Source organism: Jaculus jaculus, chromosome 12, assembly GCF_020740685.1.
Source record: "Jaculus jaculus isolate mJacJac1 chromosome 12, mJacJac1.mat.Y.cur, whole genome shotgun sequence".
NCBI classification, from domain to species: Eukaryota; Metazoa; Chordata; class Mammalia; order Rodentia; family Dipodidae; genus Jaculus; species Jaculus jaculus.
The window spans coordinates 70822668-70847380 of record NC_059113.1 but is presented as its reverse complement, the minus strand read 5'-3'; the positions used below and the strand labels follow the sequence as shown (position 1 = coordinate 70847380).

General features: G+C 41.0%; 1 protein-coding gene across 3 annotated transcripts in view; it reads left to right on the top strand.

The window, feature by feature from the left end:
* Ankrd50 (ankyrin repeat domain 50) overlaps positions 1–9823 on the top strand; it is a 40794-nt gene extending 30971 nt beyond the window's left edge. For all 3 annotated transcript variants that reach the window (XM_045130691.1, XM_045130690.1, XM_045130692.1), the window contains exons 4-5: positions 1881–5428; positions 7491–9823. In XM_045130691.1, the coding sequence (XP_044986626.1) occupies positions 1881–5425 (3545 nt within the window). In that variant the 3' untranslated portion in view covers positions 5426–5428; positions 7491–9823. The remainder of the gene's footprint in view (positions 1–1880; positions 5429–7490) is intronic.
* Positions 9824–24713: the final 14890 nt, after the last annotated feature.

The following is a 24713-nucleotide window of genomic DNA, read 5'->3' as shown; positions in this document are numbered from 1 at the left end:
AAGCCATTTCTCTAGCCCAAATATTTGAATTTTAAATCTGTTTATTTCCTAGCTCAGCTTCTGTACTGGGATGTAGCCTCCCTGAGAACAGCCTTCTACATCTCCCATGCCCTGCTCTTTTCCTGTTATAACTATTTTTTCAGTGTCTTTTTTTTTTTCTATTACTGATGGCTGTACATCATTATGTCAAAAATGAAATATGATCCACGTTAAAAACCTTAAAGTAATCCAGGTGTGGGGGCACACGTCTTTAATCCCAGCACTTGGGAGGTAGAGGTAGGAGGATTGCTGTGTGTTCGAGGCCACCCTGAGACTTCATAGTGAATTCCAGGTCAGCCTGGGCCAGAGTGAGACCCTACTTCGAAAAACAAAAACAAAAAAACCTTAAAGTGAGTTTCATGTAGTTTCAGCTAGTTTCATTTTTAGTTTCATTTGACCTGAAGTGGCTTCATTTTTTTACAATGCTAAATTTTTGTAAGCCTAGTTTGTCTAAGTTATATCTTAATTGGTTCAAGCAATTTATTGATAAAATAATGTGGTTTAGAAATAGTGACTAGTGATACTGTAAATGGATGTCAACATTTAAGCCATGTTGAAGGCTAAAAGAAAATGTATTTGTGAGGGAGGTGGCTTGGTCAATAAAATGCTTATCATCAAGCATAGGGAGGGACCTGAGTTTGAATTCCTAGATCCACATAAAAGCCAAGTGTGGTGGGCACTTGTACTCACAGTGCAGATGAGGCAGACACAGGAGCATCCGATCCCTGGGGATCACTGGCTACCTAGTCTAGCTGAATTGGTAAGTTCCAGGTTCAGCAAGACCCATCTCAAAGAAAAAAGTAAAGAGGAATTGAAGAGGACACGTGACACCAACCTCTGGCCTGTACTTGCCCACATTCTTGACTCACATGTGTGCCTACACGTACATGAACATTCATACACACATGCATGCACACCATGTACACACATAAAAACAAAGGTGTATTTCTGTGAAAAGACCATCTTATAAGAACAGATGTATTTGTTAGTGACTCTTGCAGCTTTGAGAATTAAGAAAATCTTTATAAGGTATTTATGGATGTGCAAGACTGTTTGATGAGACCATTTCTCTCCCATCCATGATTTTTAAGAAGAAAGTTATACTAGCACATATTGATTGGTTGATTAGTATTAATTAGTTAAACAATTTTTAATAATTCTTGCATAGTTCTATACATGTGTATAGTGTTTGGTGATGATGTTCACCCCCATTGTCTTCTCTACCTCCCACTTCTGTTGTACCCCTTCTTTCCAACTAGTGCCTCATTACTGTGTTGTCATCTACCATTATTATTTATTATGGTGATTGTTTTGTTGGCCTGCTGAGTTTAATTATGGTTGTTTGCATGAGCATGGGTGAGGGGCAACTTACCAGTGGATACACCATTGAAGAAAATATTTCTTCTTCTTATGGTTGGAATGTAAAGTCTCCTCCATAGGTGTATGTATATGCACTAGCTGGCGACACTGGGAAGGTTAAAGAGTCCTTGGTGGGGGTAGCCCTGATGGAAGAAGTGGGGGCACCTTGAGGCTTATGTTTGTTCTCTGCTTCCTGACTGGATGCAGTGTGATCATCTGCTCCCCTGCTCCTGCCACCATGCCTTCCCCACCATGATGAAATGTATCCCCTCAAAACTATTAAGCCAGAATAAACCCTTCTTTCCTCAAGCTGCCCCTTGTCTGGTATTTGTCACAACAGTTAGTAAAGTAACAAATCCACCCTTCACCAGTGATCAATTTATTTTTATTAGTTCATTATACTTTGAAGATATTCCTTGCGAACATGGTGGCCTGTATAATTCTTCTGAACCAATGACATCTGTCTGCTTTCCCTTATTCAGGCTTTCGAAAGATCAGCTTAGATGACCTTCGGAAGGCATATGTAGTGAAGGATGTTCAGCAGTACATCCTTCACCGCCTGGACCAGGAGGAAGCACTACGGCAGCATCTTACAAAAGAGACGGCCGAGACACTGAACCAGCTGCACATCAAGAGTAGCGGATGTTTTCTGTACCTGGAACGAGTTCTAGATGGAGTCGTAGAAAATTTTATCATGTTACGAGAGATACGTGACATCCCAGGAACTCTAAATGGTCTCTACCTCTGGCTCTGCCAGAGACTTTTTGTTCGAAAACAGTTTGCCAAGGTTCAGCCCATACTGAATGTGATCCTTGCAGCCTGCCGACCTCTGACCATGACAGAATTATACTATGCAGTATGGACAAAAAATATGTCACTGACCTTGGAGGATTTCCAGCGTAAGTTAGATGTCCTCTCCAAGCTTCTAGTGGATGGGATGGGTGATACCAAACTCCTGTTTCATTACAGTTTTGCAGAGTGGCTTTTGGATGTGAAACATTGTACACAGAAGTACTTATGCAATGCAGCCGAGGGCCACCGTATGTTGGCTATGAGCTATACTTGCCAGGCCCAGAACCTAACACCCTTGGAAGCACAGGAATTTGCGCTGCACTTAATCAATTCCAACCTGCAGCTAGAACCAGCAGAGCTGGCACTATGGATGATATGGAATGGTGCACCTGTGAGAGACTCTCTGTCAACTTTAATCCCAAAGGAGCAAGAGGTGCTTCAGCTGCTGGTCAAAGCGGGTGCCCATGTCAACAGCGAGGATGACCGCACATCCTGCATAGTCCGGCAAGCCCTAGAGAGAGAGGATTCCATCCGGACGTTGCTCGACAATGGGGCTTCAGTGAATCAGTGTGATTCCAATGGGAGGACACTATTGGCAAATGCTGCCTACAGTGGCAATCTGGATGTTGTGAACTTGCTTGTCTCCAGGGGAGCTGACTTAGAGATCGAAGATGGTCATGGACATACACCCCTCACGCTAGCTGCCAGACAAGGACACACCAAAGTGGTTAATTGTTTGATTGGGTGTGGAGCCAATATTAATCATAACGATCAAGATGGTTGGACAGCACTAAGGTCTGCTGCCTGGGGTGGCCACACTGAGGTGGTTTCTGCTCTGCTCTATGCTGGCGTGAAGGTAGATTGTGCAGACGCAGACAGCCGAACAGCCCTGCGAGCCGCAGCCTGGGGTGGCCACGAGGATATTGTCCTGAATCTGCTACAGCATGGGGCCGAGGTGAACAAAGCTGACAACGAGGGCAGAACCGCCCTGATAGCGGCTGCATATATGGGACACAGAGAGATCGTGGAGCACCTACTAGAGCATGGAGCGGAAGTGAATCATGAGGATGTGGACGGCAGGACTGCCCTCTCTGTGGCTGCACTCTGTGTGCCCGCCAGCAAAGGGCATGCATCTGTTGTGAGCCTTTTAATTGACCGAGGGGCTGAGGTAGACCATTGTGACAAGGATGGCATGACGCCCCTGCTGGTGGCTGCTTATGAAGGCCACGTGGATGTGGTAGACCTGCTTCTAGAAGGAGGAGCAGACGTGGACCACACAGATAACAATGGCCGCACACCCCTGCTAGCTGCGGCTTCCATGGGGCATGCTTCTGTGGTCAACACTCTACTGTTCTGGGGTGCAGCAGTGGACAGCATTGACAGTGAGGGCAGGACTGTCCTCAGCATTGCTTCAGCCCAGGGAAATGTCGAGGTGGTGCGCACGCTACTGGACCGAGGGTTAGATGAGAGCCACCGAGACGACGCTGGGTGGACGCCCTTGCACATGGCCGCATTTGAAGGCCACAGACTAATCTGTGAGGCTCTGATTGAACAAGGTGCTAGAACCAATGAGATTGACAATGATGGGCGGATCCCTGTCATATTAGCTGCCCAAGAGGGTCACTATGACTGTGTCCAGATACTGCTGGAAAACAAATCCAGCATTGATCAGAGAGGTTATGATGGCAGAAATGCACTGCGGGTTGCTGCCCTAGAGGGACACAGGGACATTGTGGAGCTGCTATTCAGCCATGGGGCTGATGTGAACTTCAAAGATGCTGATGGCAGGCCCACACTTTACATCCTGGCCTTAGAAAACCAACTCGCAATGGCTGAATACTTTTTAGAAAATGGTGCAAATGTAGAAGCCAGTGACGCAGAGGGGAGGACAGCACTTCACGTCTCCTGCTGGCAGGGCCATGTGGAAATGGTGCAGGTCCTTCTAACCTGCCACGCAGACGTCAATGCAGCTGACAATGAGAAACGCTCAGCCTTGCAGTCTGCAGCCTGGCAGGGCCATGTCAAAGTGGTCCAGCTACTGATCGAGCACAGTGCTGTGGTGGATCACACCTGCAACCAGGGTGCCACAGCTCTCTGCATCGCAGCCCAGGAGGGTCATGTGGACGTGGTGCAGGTGTTGTTGGAGCATGGTGCAGATCCCAACCATGCTGACCAATTTGGGCGCACGGCCATGAGGGTGGCAGCCAAAAATGGGCATTCTCAAATCATTAAATTATTAGAGAAATATGGTGCCTCTACTCTGAATGGCTGTTCCCCATCTCCTGTCCACACAATGGAGCAAAAGCCTCTGCAGTCGGCCCCATCAAAAATGCAATCACTAACTATTAAGTCCAATAGTTCTGGGAGCACTGGTGCAGGGGACCTGCAGCCCTCACTGCGTGGCTTGCCCAGTGGGCCAGCCCATGCCTTCAGCTCCCCTTCTGAGTCCCCAGACTCTACCGTGGATCGGCAGAAGTCATCGCTGTCCAATAATTCCCTGAAAAGCTCAAAAAATTCTTCGTTGAGGACAACCTCCTCCACAGCCACTGCACAAACAGTGCCAATTGATAGCTTCCACAGTCTGTCGTTCACAGAGCAGATCAGGCAGCACTCGCTGCCCCGCAGCAGAAGTCGACAGTCCATCGTGTCCCCCTCTTCCACCACTCAGTCCTTGGGACAGAGTCATAACTCGCCCAGCAGTGAATTTGAGTGGAGTCAGGTGAAGCCCAGTTTGAAGTCAACAAAATCAAGTAAAGGAGGCAAATCAGAAAACTCCAGTAAGTCTGGGTCTGCTGGGAAAAAGGCAAAGCAGAGTAATGCTTCACAGCCAAAGGTTCTAGAATATGAAATGACTCAGTTTGACAGAAGGGGGCTTGTAGCCAAATCTGGGAATAATGGCCTACCTAAGCACATACCAGCAGAATCCCAGGGCAAAACTGTCCCACCGCCTCAGCAGGATGGCTCTCACACTCAGCCACAGCTTGCCATTCATCAGCAAGGTGGGGAGCAGAAGAGGAGGAATGGGATCATGACCAATCCCAATTACCATCTCCAGAGCAACCAGGTTTTCCTTGGTAGGGTGTCCGTCTCACGAACAGTGCAGGACCGTGGGCATCAGGAAGTGCTGGAAGGGTTCCCTCCCTCTGAGACTGAGCTGAGCCTTAAACAAGCCCTGAAGCTTCAAATCGAGGGCTCCGATCCCAGCTTCAACTACAAGAAGGAAACACCATTGTAAAAGGTAAAAGTCTCGTCGTCCTTCCCTCTGTTTGAAATGAATGCCCTTTCCCTAATGCTATCATGGATAGTCCCCACACCTTCCAGTATGTATTCTAGTCATGTCCCAGCCACTCTTTTTCCATGTCATCCTGGAGCCCTTTGGTTATTCAAAACACTTGACATGCATCATAGCATTAGTAGGCAATAATAGATGAATGGATGATAGCTAGCTAGATACAATGTTTACTTAAAAATATTATTTATTTGTGAGACAGGGAGGAAGAGGCAGATAGAGAGGACAGGGCTGACAGTGCCTCTAGCCATTGCAGACGAACTCCAGATGTATATGCCACCTTATGTATCTGGCTTTTACATGGTTACTGGGCAATCAAACTCAGGTCCTTGGGCTTTGCAGGCAAGCACCTTAACAGCTGAGCCATCTCTCCAGCCCCTGTGTTTACTCTTTACCTGACTGAAATGTTAGATTGTGAGGTTAGTATTTTTATATGTTCAATTCACATATTTGAATACTGTTTAAACCTGTGTTAGTTTCTCAGTGAAAATGTGCTGAATGAATGAGGGAGTAAGTGAACTATATCATTTATGGATCCCAGATTAATAATTATTTCCTCTATTTTCATCTCCTTTTAGGAGATTTTTTGATAGTGATAGAAAATGAGTTATTTCTGCAGTATTCATCTTTTAGTGTAAAAACTGTATTGTGCCTACTAGATCATTAGTAAATGTTAATTTCATCTGTTTCACCTAAAACTAGATGAAAGATTTAATTAGTAACCTGCTTTTATTATGACACATCTCTTAGAAATCTTCTTATTCGTGCACCAAGAACATATGTTAGTGGTGGTAAATGGATGTTTTGCCAAGTGGGTATCCTGAGCCCCCATTATATTCAGATAAAGTAGTAGTTTTTATTGGATTAAAAATATTCTTCTCTCCACCAAAGGACACTTCAACTCACTGTTGGTAAAGTTAGTGGCAAAGTAAGCATGTACCAAATTTTCCTATTGTGGATTCTTTTTCCCATTTTAGAATTGAGTCTGCAGATACCATTAACATCCTCTCTCTCTTCTGCTCCACTGTGTTGATTTGACTGCACTTAGCGCTTCTTTCACTTCCTGGAATAGAAGTGTTCTCTTCTGCACATTCACTTCTCTCTCTTTCTCATCTTTGGGGATAGAGTTTTAGGAGATGATAGAAAAAACATTAGTATAAATATCTTCCAATAATAACCACTCTTCAGTGTGAATTTATGCATGACCATCAAATGTCATTCCAAAAATATCTCTTCAGCATGGTGTTTTTTTTTTTTAATTTATGTGTGTGAATATATTTGTATGTATATAAGTATGGGTATATGAAAGCCTCTTGTCAATGCCCATCTGGCCTTATGTGGGTGTCTGGGGAGTTGAACCTGGGCTAGCAGGCTCTACAAGCAAATGCCTTTAACCATTGAGCCATCTCTCCAGCCCTGTGTTGTGCATTTAAAAAAAAAAATAAATTGTATTGGTATGTCCCTCTAACTTTCATATATTTTATAAAGACAAAATATAAATATATAAACGTCAAGTAAAACATGAATTAAGATAAACATTTTTAAAGTGTTTAAAGTGAATTACGGAGTTGGGGGGATGGCTCAGTTGCTGAAGTCCTTACCGCACAAGCAGGACGAGCTGAATTTTGATCTCCATTTCCCACATAATATGCTGGGCTTTGTGGGCCCATGCTAGTAATCCCAAGACATAGGGAATCCCTGGAGCTCACAGGCTAGCTAGGTTAGCTGAGTCAGTGAGCTCTGTGGTCAGTGCAAGGCCCTGTCTCAAAAAACAACCAGACATCAATCTCTGGCCTCCACATGCATGCATTCACATCTGTACAGACATGTACATACATACACACACACACAAATAGTGAATTACAAGTTAATGAATTTCTATTAAGTCTATTAAATTTATGTTTTGCATAATCTATATCAGAACACATGGTATATGCATTATTTTATAAAGACTTTATAGTTATATAGTAAGTAAAATATAGACATTATTTTTTTTTAACTTTTTCTTTAGTTTCCTAACCTGTGAAACAAAAGACTTTGTGATTGAGATGTCTCTTCAGCTATTGGAAGAAACATAGGATGCCATGGATTTGCTGCAAACAGGAAGATTGTGCTGTCTGGAGTTTGGCCCTCAGTGCTGTAACGCGTCTGTCCCACCAGGCTGCCTTCTCAGTGCCCCTCCATGTTAGGCAGCTTCATCCGTGTGCTTGTACCCACTCCACTGAAGCAGCACTTTCTCACGAAGATGCACATGTAAGCCCAAGGTTCCCTGATAAAGCTGAACACCATTTTTAGTATTTTAAGATTTGGTAAATGTGCATGTGCCATGGTCCAATATGTATGAACAGTCAGTGTTCCTTGTATTTATTGTTTTCTTTGTGGCAAAAGAACTTTGCGTAGTAGTTCAGTCCCATCTGCATTGTGGTGTGCACCTCTTCTTGTATCTTTAAAGATGTTGCTCAATAAAATAAACCTTGCAGCTGTTTTCTCTTCGCTGCACCCTCAGCATTGGGTAGAAATGAGTTTCCAAGTATGTGCCATGAGAAGGTAAGAAAATTACTTCTGTGCAGCAGTTCCACCACCATCAACTATTTCTAGTAGTCGAGGGAACTGCTGTAAGTAGTTTGACATGGACTTTGTCAGTAGAACACTGTTCACTGTTCATTGTCTGTGTGTCAGAACAAACACCCACCCACACAGACTTTCACGCTGCATTTCTTGCCTTCTACTAGCCTGTTATTCCACCTCCAAGCTGATTGTCCTCACTCCTGAGACATGAACACTCAGGGACAGCGTCCTTGGGGATGCACACACAGAGGGAGGGGCTCCTGATCCCTCTGAAGGTGGTGTTCTGATCCCTGAGCCATTCATTCATTGAGGCCCTTACCTCTCCCAGCCAAATATCAGTTACTGTTGTGAGTGAATGCTTTCTACTCACTACTGTTCCTGCTAGCTATCACTGCATGACCTAAATTGCCCCATCAGGATCAGCTGGGTCTATTTGAACAGCTTAGTTGGGTGAATGTTCTGTGTGCTGTCCTTCACAAGTGACACCAACAACCCACCATTCATAGCACATGTGTATTTTTAATCGTTGGTTGATAAAAGTGATGGATTTGTACTTTTCTATCCACATAATCTTTGTTGTTTTCTTCTTTGGACAACTGCATGCAGGATGGCTGCTGCCATGGTTATGGGAGGTTGTGTGTGACTAAGGAAAAGGACACTTGGTACAAAATAGCGTGTGACCCATAGCTGGGCTCCTGGAAGTATTCTAAACCAGCACACCCAGCTTGATGGATTTTGGAATGATTGGGGAAATGATTTCAAAGCAATGGTGTGAGCTTGATAATTGGAATGGCCCTGTTAATCTTACAGACCCCAGAAATTCAACACCTTCCATGTGCTATTGATAAAGAGGAATGTGGGTAGAATTTGAAGATTGAGCACAAATCCATTGCTACTGCTGAAAACTTTGGAATAGGTTTTAGTGACAGAAGTCAGGAGACCATCATACATGAAGGACAGATGGCATTATTCATGGAAGTATAAGTGTGTCATTGGTTGTAAAAAATGTTCATCAATCGACTCTATATAAGGCTTTTCTTGTTTTTGTTTATTTTGTGTATGTCATCTGTAAGGCATAATCAGGATGAGATGAGTTCAGTTGAAATTCAGGTGACAGGGCAATATAAGTCGAATGTGAATGTTTCAAGTATTGAATTCTTGTCCCTATGGGACATTTATTTACTACACTTAACAGGACTCCTCCAAAGTAGCCTTACAAGTGTGGCTGATTCTTTTAGTGCAGGTGAACACATACTGCTATTAACCATCTTTCCTTCCAGTTCAGTCCCTGTGCACTTACATGACTGTACAGGACAAGACCGAGCACTCATTTCTTATTAGCTATATCTTTAGAAAGACAACCTTAAAAGCTGCCAGTTTTTCTATTAACCTTGAATTATTGAAATTGTATTTATTTAATTTTATTGTTTTTACAAAATTGCACCTTGTGACCAAAGGGCAAGAAGATGACTCATACATTCAGGTTGTGTGCTTTTCAAAGAGCTAAATGTTTTCATGCCCATCCTTGATGAACTTGGAACAATTGGTAGGAAGAGAGCCTGTTGGAAATGTAGGGGCTTCATATGTATTCCTCTGGACATTTTTATATGAATTATGTTTGAGGAGAAAATAGAAGTGACTTAGTCAGGACAGCCAGAGTGCTGGAGGTACCCCACCTTGCTAGTTTGTTTCTGATAGGGAGAGTTAGTTCCATAACTGTAAAACAGCTTTTGCTCCATTAAAAAAAAAAAAAAAATTAAAAAACAGTCCCACAAATATAAAACTTTTAGATAGCTATTTTTGGAACTTAAATGTTTAAATTTTGTAAATCAGCATTGCCACTGTGCAACTTACAATGTCATATGTTTGTAGCATTTTTATAACATTCCATCATCACACAATTCCCTGAAAGTCACACTTGAAAATAAGGGAAGTGGTAAGATAGAGTAATGCAAACTAAACATCTGAAGGTTTCTAGGAAAGGTTTGAGGAAGAAAACCAGAAATTAGTGTACTGAATTAGTATAATGAATATCTTTTATCCCCCGTCCACATCCTCTGCCCCTACCAGAACCCTCATCAACAATAGTCCTCTTCTCCAAAAGCAGGAGCAAAAAACCCTTTTCTCCACATTGTCTCGCTATGCAAATATTGGTTTTGCTTAATCCTCTATCAACCTTCCAGCAAATGTTGTTGCAGATAATGCTTTCTGTTTATTTTTCCCTTGGTTCGGGGTATGTAAATAACCTAAAATGTACATTGAATTTCACATTGTAAAAGTTTTATTTTATTCCTTGTATTATATTATGCAAAATCCTTATGTATATGAAAGTGCATAATAAATATATTTGCTTTACAGAAGATATCCTGTTTTAATTTTATTCTTGGAGCAGAACATAAATGAGATGCTTATAGTAATAAGAAATGTTTGTTGTTTTAAGTTAATAATTTTAAGTAAACATTGAGCAGTTGAATTTGTAAGGAACGTAAAAAAACAATATCCAACACTGTCAAAAGGAAGGTACGGGAAGAAAGATTTAGCCTTTATGTTTTCTGAAAGCTTCTGTAAGGGTTTGCAGTCCTCTTTCTCCCTCTGGCTGAATAAGTACACTATCTCACCATGTTGGATTCAGTGCCTCTGAGATCTATTGGGTACTTGTGCCTCTTCCTGTTCAGACTTAGGCCATCTTGGCCTGGATATTTTGCAGTTTTATTGCCAAGCCATCACTTTCTAAATAAAACTTTTGTGTTTTTCACTCAATGAGCTTGAGTCACGCTTTCTGAACTTCTGTGTCCCCAGTAGACCCAACACAGACACACACATCAGCACATATGCATAGGAAATTGTTACCTCAAGAGGAAGTTTCTAGTTGGTCGTGGTGCTGCAGGCCTTTAATCCTAGCACTTGGATGGCAGAGGTAGGAGGATTGTTGAGAGTTCAAGGCCACCCTGAGACTACATGGTAAATTCCAGGTCAGGCTGCACTAGAGTGAAACCCTACCTCAAAATAAATAAAATAAATGAAGATTTCTATGAAGTCTAGCATGTTACTTTTGTTCTGCAATCACTCCTTTAATCATAGTTTCTATAAATTTGTTGGTTTAATAAGACTTTATCCTAAGTAGTGAAACAACATAAGGTATTTCAACATGAATGGGTAGTGCACAGAGGAGAATGAAACCCATCCGCTGGCTGAGTAGAGTTGGCCAGCTGGTAGTCAAGGAAACGCCCTGTGAGAAGTTGGCAGTGGCTTCTTTCACGCGGCTGCTCTCACAGCTGGAAGGATTCCAGCTGATAGGGACACAGGAGAAAATTCTATTGCTGAGATTCTGGGAAATTTTCATTATTAATGCAAATATATGCAATAAGCATAGTTTCAATACAGGACCTCTGCTTGTCAGTCTTGTTATAATAGTAAAATTAAAATTACTCAACTTTAAATAATGTCTTTTGAAAGTTATAACATGTTTAGATTTCCATTCTCAAGTTGACCCTTAGGCAACTAGGAAGATAGCTCAGTGGTTAAAGGCACTTGGCTTGCAACTCCTGCCTGCCCAAATTCAGTTCCCCAATCCCCATGTGGTCTGTGCATCTGTGATCCCAACTATGGCAATGGGAGATGGAACCAGGAGACCATGGAGCTCTGGGCCAGCTACACTGTTTCTTTGCAGGCAGCAGCAAGAGACCCTGTCCCAAAGAAGGTGAAGCACAGACACCTCAAAGTTGTCCTCTGACCTCCATACGTGGGCCCACTCTGCCACAGATGAACACACACAAATTTTAAAATTTAACTCTTCTGGACTTGAAAAATTTAAGTTCTGACAATCATCTATTTGGAAGAATATATTTGGAGTGTTTGGAAGAGAACTAGACAAGAGTTTTTACTCTTTGGTCTATACCTGATACAAGGTTATGTCCACATAGAATCAAAGCAACAGTTTTCATGGGTGTGTGTTACTCCTGTTTCCTCTGTAACTTGAGTACTAACATTATATTTAGGAAAATACATAATAACATTGCTATCTTTATTTTTTCATGAACTAGACATACTTGTAAGGTATAGGCCATAACCATAATCTCAGAACCTCCCTCCCTTCTCTAGACATTACCCCAATAAAGACGTTCATAACCATGGATTACCATTTACTCAGTGTTCAGAAACTTTACCTAAGTGGAATGAAGCATTTTGTCCTCTTGTCCTGACTTCATACCCTCAAAGCTGCTTGTGATGCTTGTCTGCATTGTGTGCAGAAGTTTGTGCTTTTTCACTGCTCTGTAGTATTTATTTGCCCTTTTTAAAAAAAAATATTGTTTTTGTTTTTATTTATTTGAGAGAGACATAGACAGAGAGAATGGTCACACCAGGGCCTCCAGCACTCCAAATGAACTCCAGATGCATGTGCCACCTTGTGCATCTGGCTTATGTGGGTTCTAATGAATGGAGCCTCAAACCAGGGTCCTTAGGCTTCACAAGCAAGCGCTTCTGAGCCAGTGGTACTCTACTGTGTGAATGAATGTGTCATATCTTCAAAATCTTTTACTGATGGGCTTCTATTTCTATTTTGGGCACTCTTAAGATTCTCCATTTCTTTTGTAATTAATGAAGGTTACTTAGAGTGTACCATACCATGACCAAATTTTGGAGTAGTGACAGTTTTTTAAAGAGGTTCTTACTCTTTTCCACCCCTACTAACTGTGTACACGAGTCTCTTGCTCTTCATCTTTGACAAAAGATGCTTTTTTTTGTTCCATACTATCTGGTTGTATGATAATACTGCACTGATGTTTGAATGTGTATCAACTAACTCATGAATCCAAGCATTATAGTACACTATATTAGGACATGCTATCCTGGGGAGAAATAACCCATCTTTTATTCCTTTGGATTCCTTGAGTTGTAGAAATTCCTTTTAAGTTTTGGATATAAGTCCTTTGTTTACTATATGCAACACAGATATCTTCTTAAACTATGTTTATGGCCTTAGCAAACTGAAATTCTTATTTAATAAAATTAATCTTTTTGACTAGTTATATTTTTCATGTCCTATCGAATACATTTTTGCTGTCCTGATATCCTGACAGTATTGTTTTCCTAGAATATCTTTTATGCTAAAATATATTTTTATGGGCTGGAGAGATGGCTTAGCAGTTCAGGTTCAGTTCCCTAGGACACATGTAAAGCCAGATGCTCAAGGTGATGCATGCATCTGGAGTTTGTTTGCAGTGTCTGAAGCCCCTGGTATGCCCATTTACTCTCTCTCAAATAAATTATATATAATTATAAACACACACACACACATATATATATAGACACACACATACACACATGGTAGTGCAGACTGACCTGAAATTCACTATCTAGTCTCACGGTGGCCTTGAACTCAGTGATTCTCCTACCTCTGTGTCCCCAGTGCTAGAATTAAAGGCGTGTGCCACCATGCCTGGCTCAAAAATATATTTTTTATTTATTTCAGAAGCTGAGCATGGGCACACCAGGGTCTCTAACTGCTGCAAAGGAACTCCAGACACATTGTGCATCTAACTTTTACATGGGTACTAGGAAATTAAACTCAGGCCAGAAGGCTTTGCAAGCAAGCACCTTTTAACACAAAGCCATCTCTCCAGCCTCCTTATAGTATCTTATTATTTTAACTTAATTACTAAGCTAACCTAGCATTACATGTTAAATTGTATTCCTCATTGTAAAGGCGTATGCAGCATCATAGGATTTACTAGGAATGATGAGTCTTCCCACGTTTTCTGAGATTGCCTTAACTTCTCCAGGCCACTATGTTTCCATTTAACTTTGAAGCAGGTGGCTTACATTCTTCCTGCTCAAAGTTCCCATTTTGTTCAGGATTGCATTACATTCAAAGCTGAGTCTGGATTGCTGAAGTGGCTTGTTCATGTCTCTTACCTTGTGTCAATGAATCCTTCTGTTCTTCATGTATGTAGTTTTTCTTTACTTTGAATAATGATTCATCGTGCTCTCTGTCATGCCACATACATTGATTATCTGTATTCCTGGGTGATGTGTTGTTTATTATTGTAAATGGCATTTTAAATTTCATTTTCTTATGTTGCAGAAATGCAGTTAATGTGAGCATATTGATTGTTTTCAAAATTCCTATTAAATTTCTTTTTAAGCAAGGTATAGATTGCATATACTAATATTTACTCCTTTACACATACTTTAATGACTTTTTTGAGATATTCTCATGTACCTTGGAGTCACTTTTTTTTTTTAATTTTTATTAACATTTTCCATGATTATAAAATATATCCCATGGTAATTCCCTCCCTCCCCACCCCCACACTTTCCCGTTTGAAATTCCATTCTCAATCATATTACCTCCCCATTACAATCATTGTAATTACATATATACAATATCAACCTATTAAGTATCCTCCTCCCTTCCTTTCTTCACCCTTTATGTCTCCTTTTCAACTTACTGGCCTCTGCTACTAAGTATTTTCATTCTCACGCAGAAGCCCAGTCATCTGTAGCTAGGATCCCCATATGAGAGAGAACATGTGGCGCTTGGCTTTCTGGGCCTGGGTTACCTGACTTAGTATAATACTTTCCAGGTCCATCCATTTTTCTGCAAATTTCATAACTTCATTTTTCTTTACCGCTGAGTAGAACTCCATTGTATAAATGTACCACATCTTCATTATCCACTCATCTGTTGAGGGACATCTAGGCTGGTTCCATTTCCCAGCTATTATAAATTGAGCAGCAATAAACATGGTTGAGCATGTACTTCTAAGGAAATGAGATGAGTCCTTTGGATATATGCCTAGGAGTGCTATAGCTGGGTCATATGGTAGATCAATCTCTAGCTGCTTTAGGAACCTCCACACTGTTTTCCACAATGGCTGGACCAGATTGCATTCCCACCAGCAGTGCAGAAGGGTTCCTTTTTTTCCACATCCCCGCCAACATTTATGATCATTTGTTTTCATGATGGTGGCCAATCTGACAGGAGTGAGATGGAATCTCAATGTAGTTTTAATCTGCATTTCCCTGATGACTAGTGACGTAGAACATTTTTTTAGGTGCTTATATGCCATTCGTATTTCTTCCTTTGAGAACTCTCTATTTAGCTCCTTAGCCTATTTTTTGATTGGCTTGTTTGATTCCTAATTAGTTAACTTTTTGAGTTCTTTGTATATCCTAGATATTAATCCTCTATCAGATATATAGCTGGCGAAGATTTTTTCCCATTCTGTAGGTTGCCTCTTTGCTTTTTTCACTGTGTCCTTTGCGGTGCAAAATCTTTGTAATTTCATTAGGTCCCAGTGGTTAATCTGTGGTTTTATTGCCTGAGCAATTGGGGTTGTATTCAGAAAGTCTTTGCCAAGACCAATATGTTGAAGGGTTTCCCCTACTTTTTCCTCTAGCAGTTTCAAAGTTTCCGGTCTGATGTTAAGGTCTTTAATCCATTTGGACTGAATTCTTGTGCATGGCGAGAGAGAAGAATCTATTTTCATCCTTCTGCAGATATTTATCCAGTTTTCAAAAAACCATTTGCTGAAGAGGCTGTCTCTTCTCCAATGAGTATTTTGGGCATTTTTATCGAATATCAGGTGGCTATAGCTACTTGGGCTTACATCTGGGTCCTCTATTCTGTTCCACTGATCTACATGTCTGTTTTTGTGCCAGTACCATGCTGTTTTTGTTACTATGGCTCTGTAGTATAGGTTAAAATCAGGTATGGTGATACCACCAGCCTCTTTTTTGTTGCTCAGTATTATTTTAGATATTCGAGGTTTTTTGTGATTCCAAATGAATTTTTGGATTGTTTTTTCTATTTCCATGAAGAAAGCCTTTGGAATTTTGATAGGGATTGCATTAAATGTGTAGATTGCTTTTGGTAAGATTGCCATTTTCACGATATTGATTCTTCCAAGCCAGGAACAAGGGATGTTTCTCCACTTTCTAGTGTCTTCTGCAATTTCTCGCTTGAGTGTTTTAAAGTTCTCAATGTAGAGATTCTTTACTTCCTTGGTTAGGTTTATTCCAAGGTACTTTATTTTTTTTGATGCAATTGTGAACGGGAGTGATTCTCTGATTTCATCCTCTGTGTGTTTGTTATTAGCATATATGAAGGCTACTGATTTCTGTGTGTTTATTTTGTATCCTGCTACATTGCTATAGGTTTTGATCAGCTCTAACAGTTTGCTAGTAGAATCTTTAGGGTCCTTTATATATAGAATCATGTCATCTGCAAATAATGATAACTTGATCTCTTCCTTTCCAATTTGTATCCCTTTTATGTGTGTCTCTTGCCTTATTGCTATGGCTAAGACTTCCAAAACTATATTAAATAAAAGTGGGGACAGTGGACACCCTTGTCTTGTTCCTGATTTTAGTGGAAAAGCTTCCAGTTTTTCCCCATTTAGTAATATGTTGGCTGTAGGCTCGTCATAAATAGCCTTTATTATATTGAGATATGTTCCTTCTATTCCCAGTCTCTGTAGGACTTTTATCATGAAGGGATGTTGGATTTTATCAAATGCTTTCTCTGCGTCTAATGAGATGATCATGTGATTTTTGTCCTTCAACCCATTTATGTAATGTATTACATTTATAGATTTGCGTATGTTGAACCATCCCTGCATCTCTGGGATAAAGCCTACTTGGTCAGGGTGAATGATCTTTTTGATATACTCTTGTATTCTGTTTGCCAATATTTTGTTGAGAATTTTTGCATCTATGTTCATGAGGGAGATTGGTCTGTAATTTTCTTTTTTTGTTCTATCTTTGCCTGGTTTTGGTCAGGGTGATGCTGGCCTCATAGAAGGAGTTTGGTAGAATTCCTTCTTTTTCTATTTCCTGGAAAAGCTTGAGAAGCAATGGTGTTAGCTCTTCCTTAAAAGTCTGGTAAAATTCAGCAGTGAATCCATCCGGGCCTGGGCTTTTTTTAGTTGGGAGATTATTGATAACTGCTCGGATCTCCATGTTTGTTATTGGTCTATTTAAGTGATTAATCTCATTTTGATTTAATTTAGGTAGGTCATATAGATCAAGGAAATCATCCATTTCTTTCAGATTTTCATACTTTGTGGAGTATATGCTTTTATAGTATGTCCCTATAATTTTTTGAATTTCTCTGGAATCTGTTGTGATGTTACCTTGTTCATCTCTGATTTTATTAATTTGTGTCTCTTCTCTCTTTCTTTTGGTCAGATTTGCTAAGGGTTTATCAATCTTGTTTATCCTTTCAAAGAACCAACTCTTTGTTTCATTAATTCTTTGGATTGTTCTTTTTGTTTCTATTTCATTAATTTCTGCCCTAATCTTTATTATTTCTTCCCGTCTACTACTTTTTGGTTTGCCTTGTTCTTCTTTTTCCAAGGCTTTAAGGTGAAGCATTAGGTCGTTTACTTGTGACCTTTCTAATTTCTTAATATAGGCACTTAAGGCTATAAATTTACCTCTTAGAACTGCCTTCATTGTGTCCCAGAGATTTTGGTATGTTGTGTTCTCATTATCATTTGACTCTATAAATTTTTTGATTTCCTTTTTGATTTCTTCATTGACCCACTCATCATTTAGTAGTGTATTGTTTAGTTTCCATGATTTTGTGTATGCTCTATAGCCTTTCTTGCTACTGATTTGTAGTTTAATTCCATTGTGGTCAGATAGAATGCAAGGAATTATTTCAATTTTCTTGAATTTGTTAAGATTTGCTTTGTGTCCTAATATATGGTCTATTTTAGAGAATGTTCCATGTGCTGCTGAAAAGAATGTATATTCTGCAGCCTTTGGATGAAATGTCCTGTATATATCTGTTAGGTCCATTCCTTCTATGACCTCATTTAGTCCAGATGCCTCTCTGTTTATTCTTTCCCTGGATGACCTGTCAATTGATGAGAGTGGGGTGTTAAAGTCACCCACCACCACTGTGTTTGGTGTTATCTGTGACCTTAGTTCTAATAGTGTTTGTTTGACGAATTTGGGAGCCCCCATGTTAGGTGCATATATGTTTAGGATTGTAATGTCCTCCTGTTGGAGTGTGCCCTTAATCAATATAAAGTGACCTTCCTTATCTTTCTTGACTAACATCGGACTAAAGTCTACCCTGTCTGATATTAGGATAGCAACCCCTGCTTGTTTTCTAGGCCCATTTGCTTGAAACACCATCTTCCAACCTTTCACCCTAAGATAATGTCTATCCTTTGTAGAAAGGTGAGTTTCTTGGAGACAACAAATTGTAGGATCCTGCTTTTTAACCCAGTCTGCAAATCTATGTCTTTTCGTTGGGGCATTGAGACCATTGATATTAAGAGATATTATTGAAAGGTGTGTATTTATGTTTGCCATTTGTGAGTGTGTGTGTGTGTGTTACTTGTTCTACCTGTGCTCTCTTCTGTTAACTGGAATTTGAGTATAGCTGGTTTTTTCTAGGTTCCTTATATGTGTGCTTTTCCTTTTGTTCAGCATGGAGGATTCTATCAAGTATTTTCTGTAGAGCTGGTTTTGTCTTCAAATACTCCTTTAACCTGCTTTTGTCATGGAATGTCTTTATTTCTCCATCTATTTGAATGGGTAACTTTGCAGGATAAAGTAACCTTGGTTGACAGTTGTTATCTTTCAGAACTTGGAATATATCACTCCAAGCCCTTCTGGCTTTAAAAGTTTGTGTTGAATAATCTGCTGTAATCCTGATGGGCTTGCTTTTGTAGGTAACTTGATTTTTCTCTCTAACTGCTTTCAATATTTTTTCTTTGGTTTGTGTGTTTGGAAGTTTGATTATAATATGGCGAGGAGAGGTTCTTTCTGGGTTTTGTCTGGCTGGGGTTCTAAAGGCTTCCTGTATCTGTATTGGCACCTCTTTCCCAATTGGGGGGAAATTTTCCTCTATGATTTTGTTGAAGATGCCTACTATGCCTCTGGAGTGGAGTTCTTCTCCTTCTACTATGCCCTGAATTCTTATATTGGATCTTTTCATAGTGTCCCGAATATCTTGAAATTCCCACTCATACTTTTCTATAAGTTTGTCTTTCTCTTTGTTGGACTGCATTAGGTCTGCCACCTGATCTTCTAGCTTAGATATTCTGTCCTCTCCCTCATCCATCCTACTGGTGAGATTTTCTACAGAGTTTTTTATTTCATTAACTGTGTTCTTCATTGCTAGTAATTCTGACTGGTTTTTCTTTATTATTTCTATTTCCCTATTTATGTCTTGTATTGCCTTCTTTATTTCATTAAATTGGTGTCCTGCCTCTTCTTTGATTCCTTTGATTTCCTCTTTGATTTCCTCTTTGATTTCTTCTTTGATTGTTTTCATGTGTTCTTTGACCTCTTTGAACATATTTATAATTATTCTTTTGAACTCTTTCTCAGGCATTTCCTCTAACTCTTTCTCACTGGAGGACATTTCTGATGCATTAATACTTTTAGGTGGATTTATATCGTCTTGCTTTTTAGTGTTTCTTGTGTTATAATGTATATATTTTTGCATCTTGGATTAAGTTAATGCTTGGATTTTCTAGCTAGCTGTGTATTCTTAGCTGTATCAATTGATTTGATGTAATATATTTTCAGGGTAGGACCTTAAGGTATTAGGTGTGGCTCTTAAGACTCTCAGAGTATCTACAAAGATGTTCTTAGGGGTTGAGTTTCCCTGCTATAGGAGTATTCAAGCAGGCTGAGTGGAATAAAATACTGGTTGATTCTAAAATTTAACTAAACACTGTACACATTCAATCAAAACCAGCCCCGAGTATGTATGCAAGAGTAGTTATTATAATGACCAGATCCTCTATCAACAAACAGGTTTAGATTTCTGGTCTGTTGAGGTATCCAAGTCAGCTTGTGACCAAGTGAGACCCTTCCCTGGTGCAATCCCAGTTACCTTGGGTGATTGTGGTCTCAGTCAAGTTGCTGCCTGGGTCGTCGGGCTGCTGTTCTGATTTCTGGAGCTGGGCACTTGCTTTTCCTACGGGGCAAACTGAGCCAGAGCCACCACCGCTGCTGAAGCTGCCGCTTCCGTGTCCACCGCCGCTGCTCCCCCCGAAGCCGCTGCTGCGGGATCTGCCGCTGCTGCCGCTCCTGGGTCCGCTGCTGCTGGGGCCGCTGGTACTGGTGCAGGAGCCGCTGAAGTTTCTGCCGAACTCTGCTCCTGCTTGGGTCCTGCTGTCAGCCCAAGTTGGCGTGGCCGGGTCCCGGGCCGCTGCTGTGTTCGCTGGAGCTGGGTTCAGGCGGTGGGGGAGGGGAGGGAGCCGCGGCTGCTCTGGTTGTATCGCTGTTCCACGTGTGCTTCTACCTCGCGGTCTTCTCCTCCCCTGCTCGCTGCCGCTCTCCCCTCACGTGTCCCGAGTTGCGGAGAGCGCGGTGTGAGGGGAAAATCCTGCACCTGGCTTTTCCTGCGGCTCGAGCTGAGAGTCCGGTGGCTTTCTGCTGCGCCGCAGCTGCGGCGGGTGGCCGAGCTGCCCCGGAGCCGCTGTTCCTGCCTGTGCAGGCTCTGGATGCTCTATAACTCTTCTACTTCTCCGCTGCCGCCTCAATTTCCTATACACCTCACTTTTTAGTAAAAGTGTGTATTTTGCTGAGTTTTTTTGGTCTTTTTCCCCCCTAAGCTGCTTTGGCGTGGTACCTACGCCGCCATCTTAACCGGAAGTCTCGGAGTCACTTTTTTTTAAAAATTTATTTATTTGAGAGCGACAGACACAGAAAGAAAGACAGATAGAGGGAGAGAGAGAATGGGCGCGCCAGGGCTTCCAGCCTCTGCAAACGAACTCCAGACACGTGCGCCCCCTTGTGCATCTGGTTAACGTGGGACCTGGGGAACCAAGCCTCGAACCGGGGTCCTTAGGCTTCACAGGCAAACGCTTAACCACCAAGCCATCTCTCCAGCCCTCTTGGAGTCACTTTAAACCTTTGTAGCTGAGGCTGGCCTTGAACTTCTGATCATTCTGCCTTCACCTCCCAAGTCCCAGAATTTCAGTCATGTACAACACCACCAGCCTAGTTTCATGAGTATTGACGAGTATATATCACATTCTTGCTTCCATAACTGAGATAAAAATGTACCCAGTACCTCAAAAGACTCACCAGTACTCCCCTTTGAAGTCAATTTCTTTTCTTCACCTTTAACCTCTGGCAACCACTGATTTGATTTCTTAATAGTTTTGCCTTTTTAGGATTGTCTAATAAAGAAATCACATAGTAAATAGCCTGTTGTACCTGATTATCTTATTTTTTGTTGTTTTGCTTGGCTTTGGATTGCTTTGTTTTGAGACAGTCTTGCTATGTATTACAGGTTGGCCTCCAGCTCACATCCCTTCTGCCTCTACCTGGCTTACTCAGTATGAAGCTTCCCATCATGTGGGCGAAAGCATGAAGTCTTGTGGCTTTTCAGTGTTGAGAACTATTAAGTCTTTTTTTTAAAATTTTTTTGTTCATTTTTTATTTATTTATTTGAGAGCAACAGACATAGAGAGAAAGACAGTTGGAGGGAGAGAGAGAGAATGGGCGCGCCAGGGCTTCCAGCCACTGCAAATGAACTCCAGACGCATGCGCCCCCTTGTGCATCTGGCTAACGTGGGACCTGGGGAACCGAGCCTCGAACCGGGGTCCTTAGTCTTCACAGGCAAGCACTTAACTGCTAAGCCATCTCTCCAGCCCCTATTCAGTCTTTTATTGTAAAGTTTTAGCCCAACTTGTTTATACATTTGCAGATTGGTAGCATATCATTGTTATCTAGCTACTGGCTATTATAAATAATCTAAGTTATTAGGCATTCACCTTTATGGATTTGTGATAACACTTCTTTCCTACTTTTCTTGCTGTTACATAGAAATATGTGTATTTGGCCTGTGCATATGTGTAGTATGTGTATTGAGAGGTGTGGTATGTGTGCAGATGCATGCACCCCATGTGCACACATACAGAAGCAGAGGAGAACGATGGGTACCCTCTTGCTTATCCATCTTCTTTCTTTGAGGTGGAATCTCACTAAATTGAGAGCTGCCAATTTCTGTAGGTTGGCTGACCAGCAAGCCCTAGCTGTTCTCCTGCCTGCATTCCCCGTAGGACCGAGCTTACATGCCTATTTGACAATACCTAGCTTTTTACATGGGGGCTGGAGATCAGACTATCTCAGGCCTTTTCTTGCTTGAGCAGCAAGAGCTCTTACACTGGAGTCACTTCCCCAGTCACAATATAATATAAGGTTTTCTAATTATTTATTTGCAAACAGAGAGAGATAGAAGACAGAGAAAGTGGGTGCACAAGGGTCTCCAGATGCACTTTGTGTATTTGACTGTGCAGGGGTACTGGGAATTGAGCCTGGATCATCAGGCTTTGCAGGGAAGCACCTCATATCCATCTAAGTCTTTATAGAGATTTACTACAAAGATTAAATTTGAGTTATCCACCTCAACACTCTGATTTTAATTTTATTTATTTGTTTTTTTTGTGTGTGTGGTATGTATACATGCATGTATATATGTTCTTCTGCATGTGGGCATTTGTGTAGGTGTGCATTCACATTTGTGCACGTGTGTGTAGACCAGAGTTTGGCATTGAGTGACTTCCTCCATCCTTCTCTACCTTATTTTGAGACAGGGCCTGTTACTGAACCCACAACTCCTCACTGATTTGGCTAGATAAGGTAACTAGCCAGCCTTGGGGTTCCTCCTGTCTCAGGCTTTCCTGTCACCAAGATTTCAGATGCGCATCACTATATTCAGCTTTTATTTGGGAGCCAGGGATCTAAACTTAGGTCCTCATGCTTGCTCAACAAGCACTTCACCAAGTGAGCCAAGTCCCCAGCCACATGTTTTGTGACTACTTTAAAACAAATCAAATATTTTGTTTTATGTGTGTGTGCATTACATGTGTATATGTGTGGGTGCACATGTGTATGTTCTCATACAGGTGTGTGAAAGCTTGAAGCTGACATCAAGTATCCACCTTGCTAAGGCAAGCTCTCTCCCTTGACCCCAGAGCTCACTGATTCTGTTAGTTTAGTTAGTTGGCATTCCTTGGGGTATCCCTGTCTACATGGCCCACACCTGGTTACAGGCAGCCACCATGCCCACCATTTATGTGGATGCTGGGATCTGTGTCACTTTGAGTAGAAAACCAATTATATATTCTAGTAGAACCACTCGGGCTTCTGTTGTATAATTCCTTCTTTCAAATACTTAAGCTGAAAGCACCCAATTAACCTTTACTGAACTTTGTTTCCAACTTGTGTTAATAGATCTAAAATACAGATATTCCTTATATTTGGGATTGATAGTTACAGCATGCTAGACATTTGGAGAATCAAAATGTATTGACATATTAAAGACTACAAATGTCCTTTAAGAAAGAAAAATCACTATTTAACTTTGTGTAAACCAATAAAGGGGCCTTTTACAGCTCTCATTTCTAATGCAATACCATAGTTAAGGCATGGAACCCGTAGTCCTTTGCAGACTTACCTGCCACCTATCTTTCCAGTGATTGCTACCCACATGTCTTCTTACCAACCCTAGGGTGGGACATGCACCCCTGTGTGTGATGTGCTTTGTGCCCTGTGTTCCTGCCTGCATTGCTAGAATATTCTCTCTCTCTTTCACAGCTATTATTTTGCTGCCCACAGTGACAAAGGTCTGCATCACCCAGCCAGAGACCATTTATTTTTAAAAACTACTATATTTCTTTTGTATTTTCTGGTTCTTTTCTGTTCTATTAAACTGATTTTCTTTCTCCCATTGTAATCTTCCATCAGAAATGGGTTCTTCTTTTCTCTGTGTTTTGCACTGTTCTCTACATAGTAAGTGTTCAGTTATTTTTTCACTTACACTTGCTTTTCATTCAGAAACAGCTGTGTGGTGGTGGGAAGCATTTAAATCCTGCTACTTTAGACTGCTTGTTAAAACATACTCTTCGCTTAATCATACCCAAACAGGAACCAATTCTTAGTACAAAATAGCATCTATTTTCCCATTCTTGCCTCCCCATCTGCTCTACTCAGTTTGTATTGAAAATAACAAGAAATCATACCAATTACACATCACGTATTCATCTGAGAATTCGTGGATGACTGCTTAATTGCTTCTAGTGCATATCTAGTCATGGATGCTTTCATTTTGAGACAATTAAGATGACCTCAGTTGATTCTTTAAAGAATCTGGTAGCCACCACTAAAGTTGGGAAAACAATCCATTAGTTTGTTAATTATCCAGCAAGCATAGGGAACAGGCAATTTTCTAAGATGCAAAAAGAATGCATGTATCTGGTCAGCCCCATACTCAGTTATAGGCACATCACTTCCTGGAAGGTAGACTAACTTTGTTTGAGCGTCCATCATAAGTTCTTTTTGTCATTCATAATCCTAGGCATTGGTCTGAGAAGACATAACTCCTTTGACTTCTACATGTTATTACAAGTCAAAATGCAAACAGCAGAATCTGTGGAGGAAATAGTGCATTAAAGACAAAATTAGTGATATAATAGAAAAAAAGATGTATCAGGGTAGAAAATAGGGAATTGTTTTAAAAACAAAAGTGGAAACCTTAAAAAGGCAGGATGAGATAACAAAGCATAATCAGTGAAGTCTGAGTTGGGATTACATGCCTTTTTATTTGTATAAAATATTCTTTATTAAACTTTGAATATATTTTTATTCATGCATGTTTCATAGTGTATTTGTTTTTTACATTTA